The 11,080-nt window shown below is 35.5% G+C and overlaps 1 protein-coding gene across 1 annotated transcript in view; it reads left to right on the forward strand.

The window, feature by feature from the left end:
* ARL5A (ADP ribosylation factor like GTPase 5A) overlaps nucleotides 1–7,787 on the forward strand; it is a 30,965-nt gene extending 23,178 nt beyond the window's left edge. The window contains exon 6 of the mRNA XM_021076258.1: nucleotides 1,463–7,787. Coding sequence (XP_020931917.1) covers nucleotides 1,463–1,511 — 49 coding nt within the window. The 3' untranslated portion in view covers nucleotides 1,512–7,787. The remainder of the gene's footprint in view (nucleotides 1–1,462) is intronic.

Raw genomic sequence — 11,080 nt, forward strand, 5'->3', positions numbered from 1 at the left:
GAATTGGGAGTTCCCACTGTAGCACAGCAGGTTAAGGATCTGGTGTTGTCTCTCTAATGGTGCAGGTTAGATCCCCAGCCTGGCACAGTGGGTTAAGGGTCTGGTGTTGCTACATCTGTGGCATATGTCGCACCTGCAGCTTGGATTCTATCCCAGGCCCAGTAACTTCTGAATGCTGTATGAGGCCAAAATAAATAAAGTAAGGAATCAAGTAACAGGAGAAAATTATGATCTAACACCAAAACAATCATTTATTTACCTCATTGCTTTTTTCTCCCCCTTGTATCATCTTTTACATTATTGGACTCATACGTAAAAATATGAGTCCTGGCTTTTTAAAAATTAATGTGGTAGCATAGTTTCTCATGTCTGTAAAAGCTCCTCATAGATACTGGTTAATGCTTCATAATAGTACTTCATTTTGTTATAAAATTATGTATACAGACTTTTCCCTCTTGTTATATATTTCCATTCTTTTATCATAATGAACATCTCTTTCTGTATTTTGGATTATGCTCAATTACCTATTGTTCAGTGATCATTGGTGTTAGTGATATGAGATTTAATTTCCTTCAGTTTTGTTTTAACATATGGATGTAACATAAATATTGTGTGCCTACTTTAACAACTCTACTGTTTGTTTAATAATCCTCTCATTTCTGTTTCATTTATATCATGAGCATTTTATCATATTGTAAAATAGTCTTTGAAAGGAAGTTTTTAATATTTTATCATATGAATGTTCTGTAATTAAAAATTTTTTTTCTACTGCTAGACATTTAAATTTTACTTTTTCCTATTAAAAATGCTTTCATAAATAGAAGTTCCCGTTGTGGCTCAGCAGTAATAAACCTGACCGGTATCCATGAGGATGCAGGTTTGATCACTGGCCTTGCTCAGTGGGTTAAGGATCTGGTGTTGCCGTGAGCTGTGTATAGGCCACAGACATGCCTCGGATATGGTATTGCTGTGGCTGTGGCGTAGGCCAGCAGCTACAACTCCAGTTGGACCCCTAGCCTGGGAACTTCCATATGCTGCAGATGCAGCCCTAAAAAGCAACAACAAAAAAAATGCTTTCATGAGCAATCTTATGCATAAACCTGTCTTTATCTCTGATTATTTTTTAAGGATATATTTCTAAAAGTAGAAAAACAGGGAGAAAGTATTGATATTTTAAATATTTTTGATACTTATTGCTGAATTACTTTCTGTGGGTATTCACTATATAATTATTGAGCTCCTTTTTTGTGTCAGGCAATATTCTAGGCACTAGAGATGGAACAGAATCAAAAATGTATGGTTGCACTGTATGAAAGTATGGCTTCTCTGCAGTAGCACCAACATTCAGTGTAACTGATTTATCTTTGTTGTTTGGGTAGATGAGGAATGATATCTTCTTTTAGTTTACTGTTCATAGCTTTTTAGTTGAGAATTTAATCAAAAAATTTTATTTTCTTTATAGATTATGCCAAGGACTTGAATGGATGATGTCACGACTTAAGATTAGATGATCTCTACTGACCTCTGCTCATAGACTTTGTATAAATGAAGTGCTGGACTTTACCTGAAAGCTGCAAAAATTAATGGTTTAGATATATTTATAATAAACTGATTTAAACATTTAAACTTTTTCTATAAAAAGAAAAATTAAGACCACTTATTTGAAAACAAAGATGAAGTCTCACCTTCCAATCTGCTTTTTCGTTAGTTCCTTCCAAAGCAAGGTCTTAAAGCTGTGATTGACGTTTTTCTCATAATGAATCCTCTCAGGACATTGTGTAGCCTGTGGTAAGTACAGAGGGAGAGGAAAGACATTTTTAACTTTAAGAACTTTATTATCGGTATAACCCTCCCTAGTTGAATGTTTTTCTCGTTCCATTAAGTCAAAATACAAATCAGCACAGATACTCAGTTTCCAGTATCTTAAAATGTAACGTTACTTATGAAAGGTATTTTGCATAAGGTTGTGTATGTATTGTGTATATACCTCAAGTTCAAGTTAATGGCTTTGATCTATGTTCTTTAAAAAAGCAAATAACGCAGAAATTAATAATATCCTTAGTTATAACCACAGTGAGGTGAGTACTATACTAGCATTGGTGGTAAGTGCCATTTCGTACTTCCCCTGTGTTCTCTGTATCATACTAACCAATCCCAAAAATCATTGAGCTGCTCTTTAAAAAAAGAAAGAAAAAGCTTGACATTATGTACCTAATTTTTGGTTGACCAAATCACATACATGGAAACATATATGTAATCCAGCTGAGTGGGATATCTGTCATATTCCTGACCTATTATTACTAGTGGGCAGAATTGCACATTGAAGCAGTTATCAGATTGTTTCTTTATTGGATCTGTGCCCCCTAAATTACTGAGTAAATTGTTAATCCATTAATCAGTCAATCATTAATTGTGATTAAAGTTATCAAGTGATTTTTTTTCATTATTGATTGGAAGCCGTTGTGTGAAATATGTCAACCCAGAGAAATATCACTCTGTAAATACTATCAAATAACTTAGCCAGAGTCGTCTTGAATATTAAATTATATGTCAAGCATTTGAAGTAAATTGAGATGAAAAGTAAAGTATATTTTCTAAGCAACAAAAATACTTTCTTAATTTGAAAATTACTTATTTCTTATCTTAGGAGTTAGAATAGTTTGGGGGTTTTTTTGTGTAAGTTTTCTTTTATTTTCTCATATCACATGATTGCATTGTTTGACAATTACAAGAAAACATCTTTTCTGATGCTTTTAAGAATTTGGTTTAAATTGATCCACATAATGTATTATTTTTACTAAGAAGTAACTTGGCCTTGAAGCCTTTTATGTCTGCTAGTGGTTTTTGTTTGTTTCTTTCAGCGTCTGAAAGTCTAAAGTATTTCTGTTGTTAAGTGTAAACAAAATTAACCTAAATGTGTTAAACCGTATTCTTGAGTACTCTGTTGGTGTATCTTTCATGCCGAAAATCTAATGGCTAATGCAAAACTGGCATGTTTTAAACTACTCGGGGGAGGGGGGGAGAGCTACTTTTAATACCAGCCTTTTAGATTTCAAAGATTTTGATGAGAAATAATAGTACACAGTATCAGCATTGACAAAACATTGAAAGTTCCTTTCTATAAAATATAAAATACTCATTAAGTCCAAGTCAGGCATGGGAAATCAGTGTTTAAAATTGAATGTTTTGTGTTTTATATTTATATTATAATGTTCAAAATGCAAGTCTAACATTTTAATATTTGTCAAGTTGCTTTTACAAAAGTTAAATCCTAAATTTCTAAGCTTTCTTTGTTCGTATGTCCTTGTACTTTTTCAAATCACTGTAAGCAATTGCTTGTATATTGAAAACCCAGATCTATTTTGTAGATGTTGCGGTGTCATCAGAGACAAATATTCTGTGAAGTAGCTGGGCAGGTCCACACCTTTATCCTTTTATCTTTGGAGTAATCATGGTTTAGTCTCTTAGATTGCTGCCCCATCGGTCCAACAGTGTACCAGCATATTCTCTGTCATCAAGACGCTGGCCAAATATTATTCTTAATTGATGTTCAGAGCATGCATTACATTGTTACAGCTGGTTTAGTGATGACATGTCATCATAAGAATGCATGAGATCTTATACCACATTTATAAAACATGCTTTTTTTGTTATATTCTGTCCTCTCAGTCAAGCATTAGAAATGATGGTACCTTGATACTTGTGCATAAAACCAGAATTACGTCAAAAGAATTTTAATTCATGTATGAAAATGCATCATACATCAGAATCATTTGAACAGTATTACTTCCGAATAAAATGGAAAGCCTAATGAATAGTCATATTGGTGATTTATATGTACTCTAAGTGGAATTAAGCAAAGGGCAATGCTTTTTGTTTTTTAATATACTCCTTTTGGGTGTAAACAAGCATCTTCTTTAGGGTCATTATGCTCAGCTTTGAAAAGAACAAATCTTCATACTTCTGTACATGTGACTGGATTTAAATATCCTGTGTTTGATACTAATTTTGAAAGTCATGCGACTTCTGATATCTTGGTAAAAGTAACCATATTGCTTATACGCATTTAAATATGTTTAATTTTGTCATAGAGTATTTAGAAAGCATATCTTACACATTCTAATGAGGATTCTTGTTTGAAATTTTTGGTCCTATCTTTGGCTCTCATGATGGGCAAAGAATACAATGAAGGCAGGTGGTTTGGGAGGCAGAGGGAAGTGGGTAGGGAATATAACATTTTGCCTTAATTAAAAAGTGCTTCAGCACTGCTTTCTGGCATTTTTAATGCAGGTAGTTAAAGTGATTTTAGAAGCATGGCATGGAATAGAGGAAAGGTTTCTGTTTTCTGGTCTCCGAGAAGTGCCTAGTAGGTAGCAACAGTGAGATGACAGAAATGTGCAGGGCTCTGAGGAAAGGCAGGAAGTCCCTGAGGTGTTCTTTTCTTTTTCGTCTGAGTGTATAGTGTTAAGATGCCTAGAAAAGGGACTCTGCTGTCCCTTCTTAGGGCCACTTTACATTTCTTGCTGTGACTACAGCAACCACATACAGTACAGACAACCTCAAAATTTGTTTTTATTAGTGTAAATAGAAAAACCGTATACAGCTTTCTAGCTTTCTTTGCAGGCATTTTTTGGGACTGTATCTGTAGTGTGTTCTACTTTGTGTATGGTGGTAGCAGCACATCCCAGATTATCTGTCAACTTTGGGATCATCTTCTCAATTGCCCACTTGTATCCTGGAGTCAGTCCATCCTTTACGGCTGAATAGAGGCAAGGTTTCTTTGTGTGATTGAACTTTGAAACCTCCCACTGTCCAAATGTAATCGGGAACTACTTTCCCATAGCTCAGCCATGCCTTGCTCTCCTGTATCGTCATTCCCCATTTGCCAAGATATGTTACCTTTGTCCTGGAATTATGCTAAACTTTACTTACATCTGTTGTTCCCCAAACTACTAGTTTCTAAGTACATTCTCTGGTTCTTTGCTGTGCTCCACTAGCTTGATTCATTGATTTGCACTTTGCTCACTGGAGAGCAGTGTCAGAGTTGGTGAGTACATCATAATACTGGGTTGCTGTGTGCACAGCACATAAATACCAGAAGTAGGGCCCTTTAAATTATATTGTATTTAACATTTTAATACTTATTTTAGCTTTACATGTTGAAAAGTAGATTCAGAAAGTTAAGAGAACTACCTAGACTCTGCCAGCTCCTTGAGCTAATAATTAGATGTGAAAGGGATCAAGTTATATGTGTATTATCTTCCCATTACCAAAAATGGGTTACACTTTGAAGAATATCAGTACAAATAATTTGAGTTGGAAAAAGACACCAAAGTCATATGTAGTGTTTAACCTCAAGACATCCCCCATCCTTAAGGCCATAGAGCGCATTCCGTTTTTTCTCTCATGTTTACTTAATGAACAAAGATAAATGTTAGCTATCTAAAGGAATTAGTAATGAGAAGCCTATCTTACAAAATAAACCTATTGAAATAGACCTTTATAAGACATCAAAATTATCAGTCGTTATGTATTGATATTGTAGATAGAAAATATTTTTTAATAAAAAGTTCCACTTTTACAAAAATTAAACTGTATCATGCTCTGTCAAAGAATGTATGCTAATTTTAAGACCAGAATGGTAGAGTAAAGGAAAGAAAGACAGATTTTTAAAAGTTTTGGATGCTAAAAACTGACTGTTTCTATTAAACCCTAAATTGTGTGTGGAAATATGGAGAAATTGTAACAAGATGCAGTTGGGTTAATTATGCAATATTTCTTATCAGTTGCTTAGCCCTTGTGTATTCTAAAAGCTAAAGTTTAAATCTTTATGGTCTTGCCTGCTAGATATTCTGTTCTTTGGTAGAAAATTCCCATAGTCTGTACTCAACAAGTGCCTAAAATTGATTTGTGTTGATTTTTAAGTCCATCTAATAAATTATATGTATTTTCTTTGGTATTATATGTGCTTGGCTTACTGATGATACAGCCTAGAGGGTTTTTAAATCAGTTTTTGCTTTGTTTTACTAAAAGGCCTTGAAACTGAAAATACACATCATAACCCTGAATAAACTGTAGCTTAAGGAAGCAAAGCAAAACCATGTTTTCTCTTTCCTAATACAAATATTCCATGACCCTTGGTGTTACGTAATGAAGAGATTAGAAAACAAAACTCTATTTTTGTTCTTTAAAAGAATTTCAAAGTACAGAAAACTATATATTGTGTGTCTTACCTTAGTAAAAGTTTGTTGCTTGTGTTAAGTACCCTTAATTCTCCTCATACTCAGTTGGTTAGTCATTTTGAATCGATCATTTAGATCTTAAGCCACTTCATGTGTGTGTACACCAAAATCCTTCCCCTTTAGATTCTCCTTATAAAAAATTTTGATAGAGCTCTGTTATATTTCTCATACATTCATTCTCCCTCCCTCTTTTTCTTGACTCTCTTTCTTGACTAAACTCTGGGGGCAAAGACTTGACTGTATTTTCCGTGATTCACAGTTATATTTTGTTTATATTTTAAACCATCTTGCATGGAAAGTGAAATGTATATATTCTTTTAATTATTGTAATTGATACTTTTCCTTTCCAAAATTCCTTACATTGGTGATATAAAGAGTTCCTCTAATAATTTCTGTTTTAAACTAGTACTTTAAATTAGAGTAGGCTTTTCTACATTATACCCTTCCATGGTTCCTTAAGAGGAGGTGATACCTGCAGAGCACTTTTAAAGATATTTTATGGGTTAATATTCAAGATAACACATTGAAGAAGAAACTATGTCTAATGAGGACTCTTGGTTGCTAGAGATGAGAAAAATGTATACTGATTTTAATTTGTGCTTAAAGTATACTTTACTAACTTGATTTTTAAATATGACAAATTCTTCTTGTAGATATTAATCTTCCTTGCTTATTGTATTTTCCTAGAGAAACCTAGATGAAAATGTATTCCAACTAGTCTCTGTATATTGACATATGTGCTCTATGTATATTGACATGATTAAAGCTGCATTTAACACAACAAATTAGAAACCTTTTGAAAAGTTTTAGGTTTGTTGTATTGGAATTTCTAATATGATACAAGGTTTTCACTCAAGTTTTGTATGCAAGAAAAGGCAGAAAATTTTTTTACCTCTATATCACCTTATTAGCTTGTGTTTCTCTGTATCCAAGAAAAATTTTACACTCAAGGAATATTCTAATATGTGATCATCTTAGAGCACTTGGGTGCATTTGTATTTCATCAGTGCTGATATGTTAGGTACCCAGGGAAATAATGCTTCAGGGCCTTCTTGATAAGACAACTTCATGAATGGCTGGGGATATTTATGTTTGTGCTCAGAATGGGATGGAGTGGCTAATGGTGTAGGGATGTCTCCATTGGCAAAGCAGTGCAATCAGCTGCTTTGCCAGGTGTGTTACTTCATTATACTTGTAACGTCATTCTTGTGTCCATAACTTACTGAAATGTTAAGCTGCAGAAATGTAAGGCATTGGGTTCAGGTAACCAGTGATGGGACCTTGTTTATAATGAAATAAAAGAATAATGTTAAGGTATTTTGGGGGGAAATGACAAATATGATTTTACTGGTGAATTAACGTGTTTAATATGTATATTAACTTTTTTTTCCCCAAAGTTGCATGTTACCCTGGTATAAAGTATTGTCTCTGCTTTATGCTTTGAGTAAAAAGGAAAAAAAGTCGAGTTAAATTGTTACCCTATTATGTACTATTACGTATACCTTTTCTTTTAGAAAAGGTTAATTATAATTGCTGTTCACATAACCATGTTGTCAGTGTTTTCATTCTGGTTTATTCTCTTAATGTGCTCAGACTTGCTCTATTAAATACTCAGGACTGGCATCACCCGAACGGTTGGAAAGGTTATAACGGCTGCATCATACAAATGAAAAAACAACTGTCCTAGTCTTCTCTACTAACCTTTCTCTCTTTTTTTTTTTTTTTTGCCTTTTCTTGAGCCGCTCCCGCAGCATAAGGAGGTTCCCAGGCTAGGAGTCTGATCGGAGCTGTAGCCACTGGCCACTGGCCTATGCCACAGCCACAGCAACGCGGGATCTGAGCCGCATCTGCAAACTACACCACAGCTCATGGCAATGCCGGATCCTTAACCCACAGAGCAAGGGCAGGGATCGAACCTGCAACCTCAGGGTTCCTGGTTGGATTCATTAACCACTGTGCCACGATGGGAACTCCTTTAGTAAGCTTTCAATGGAACTTAATAGCATTTTCTCTTACTTTTGGGTATTTGAATTGGTCATGAACCTGATAAATAGTGACCAGTTTGTGTGATTAATTTATCTTAAAATGTGAGGAAAGTCCAGTTTTTTAAAATGAATATTTTTATTATTATTTTTTATTTTGTCTTTTTGCCATTTCTTGAGCCATTCCCACGACATATGGAGATTCCCAGGCTAGGGGTCGAATTGGAGCTGTAGCCACTGGTCTACGCCAGAGCCATAGCAACATGGGATCCAAGCTGCGTCTGCAACCTACACCACAGCTCACGGGCAATGCCGGATGCTTTACCCACTGAGCAAGGCCAGGGATCGAACCCACAACCTCATGGTTCCTAGTTGGATTCGTTAACCCCTGAACCACGACGGGGACTCCAAAAATGAGTATTTTTAAAGTGCACATTCATGAGAATAGTTGATAGTAAATAGAAGAAAAACAAGGGAAAAAGTTGCGGATGGCGGGGGAGGTCACTGCCACACATACCCTTATTTGAGAATTGGTCTTTAACCCCTCCTAGAATGTAAGTTCCAGAATAACAGTGACCCTGACCAATTTATATTTCTCAACATGAACACAGTGCCTAGTATGTAACAGGTGTTCAATTTATATGTGTTGATGAATTTGAATGAATGAACTATTAATATTTTTGTGGTCCCCCACCTCTGCCATGGATAAATTTATACTGCCTCATTTAATTCTTTTCTCAATTTTTATTTAATTCTGCCTTATTTCAAAAGGAATCTAAGATAATTAGGTATTTTCTAATTAGTTATTCTAGTAGAAATGAGACTTATTTCCTTAAAATGGCCTAAAAGCATCATGCATTGCAAATTAATATGTACAAAGTTTATTTCTTTTGAGATGTGTATGATTCTGCATCTAGGAATGTCAGGAATGCACCAGGGTTTGTGGTAAGCTTCTGCAGACATTAAAATAGTAAATGGTGCAACAACTCTTTGTGTAAAGGATCTGTGTCATCTTCTGCTTGCTCTTTCATGCACTTCCTTAAGTTTTCCTATCTGGAATATCCTCTTTTTGGGGGTAAATAACCTTTATCCTATGAAAAGAATGATGTTTTCACAACGTAAAATAGCCTCTGGCAGTCCTTTTGAATGTGTTCCTGTGACTGGTACCAACCTTTTCAGGATTCCACGAGTTGGCCTGGCAGTTATTCACACCACTACATGCCTTGCATTCTAGTAAGTCATTCGGTATCAGAATGGATAAAATCTTTCTGAAACGGATCAGCAGTGTTTGGATTCTTCTAGTGTTTAAATCCTCAAGTAATATTCTACTGTAGTTCCATTACTTTCCTTTACAAGGAACATTGTAAAGGATGTTCTGCTGAAAAGTTGTTTTCCTAGTTAGGAGTATTTTTGGCTAGAGTCCTAGAAGAGAAAATGCTGGATTAAATAGTTAGATGGGATTTGAGAATGCCTGTTATTCCATATTCTATTAATATTGTGTGTGTGTGTGTATATATAATTTTTTTTTTTTTTTTTTTTTTTTTTTTTGCTTTTTAGGGTCTCCCCCGAGGCATATGGAGGTTCCCAGGCTAGGGGTGTAATCAGAGCTACAGCTGCTGGCCTACGCCATGGTCACAGCAACGCAGGAACCAAGCTACTTCTGTGACCTACACCACAGCTCGTGGCAACACCAGATCCTTAACCCACTGAGCAAGGCCAGGGATCAAACCAGCAACCTCGTGGTTACTAGGTGGTTCATTTCCGCTGAGTCACAATGGGGACTCCTATATATATTTAAAAAAAAAAAAAAAAAAATTTTTGGGAGTTCCCGTTGTGGCTCAGTGGTTAACGAATCCGACTAGCTCCAGTTAGACCCCTAGCTTGGGAACCTCCATATGCTGTGGGAGTGGCCCTAGAAAAGGCAAAAAGACAAAAAAAAAACCCTTTTCCACTCTAATGAAAGGATAAGCTTGGTGTCTGATTTTGCACTTATTTTATGATTGAGACTTTTTCTTATAGGCTTGTTTCCTTTTATTTTTCTTTTGTTCATTATTACTAGAATTTTAGTGTTTTTCTTGTGAATAGAATAGGTTCTTTAAATAGTAAATATATTAGTTCTTGCTCATTAGACTTCTCTAATTCCCCTTTTATTTGTTTATTTTGTCTTTTTAGGGCTGCAGATGCAGCATATGGAAGTTCCCAGGCTAGGAGTTGAACCAGAGCTGCAACTGCCAGCCTATGCTACAGCCAGAGCAATGTGGGACCCAGCCGTGTTTGTGACCTACACCACAGCTCACAGCAATGCCAGATCCCTAACCTACTGAGCAAGGCCAGGAATCGAACCCACGTCTTCATGGATGCTAGTCACATTCATTTCCACGGAGCCACAATGGGAACTCCTCCCTTTTAATTTTTATAATTATTTTTATAATTATCTTTTTATCATATAAAAGTATTTGTTAGGAATTACCATATGACTCAGTGGGTTAAGGATCCAGCATTGTCACTGCAATGGCTTGGGTCGCTGCTGTGGTGTGTGTTCAATCCCTGGCCCAGGAACTTTAGCGTGCCTCTGGGAGTGGCCCAAAAAATTGCTTATTAATGTAAAAATTTACATAAGAAATGCATGGTTTGTTTGAGTGAAAACCAGAAAAGAGACAATAAGCAAAAAGGAAATTAAAATCATTCATTATCTTAATGGATGTATTTTGTTTGCCTGTTTGGATTATCATAATTTATTTAGTCTTCTGTCGATGTATATTAAGTTCCATTAAAAATAATACAGTTGGGGGTTCTCTGATGGCCTAGCGGACTGAGGCTCCTGCATTCTCACTGCTGTGGCTCTGGTTGCTGCTA

This window comes from Sus scrofa, chromosome 15, assembly GCF_000003025.6.
Source record: "Sus scrofa isolate TJ Tabasco breed Duroc chromosome 15, Sscrofa11.1, whole genome shotgun sequence".
NCBI lineage: Eukaryota > Metazoa > Chordata > Mammalia > Artiodactyla > Suidae > Sus > Sus scrofa.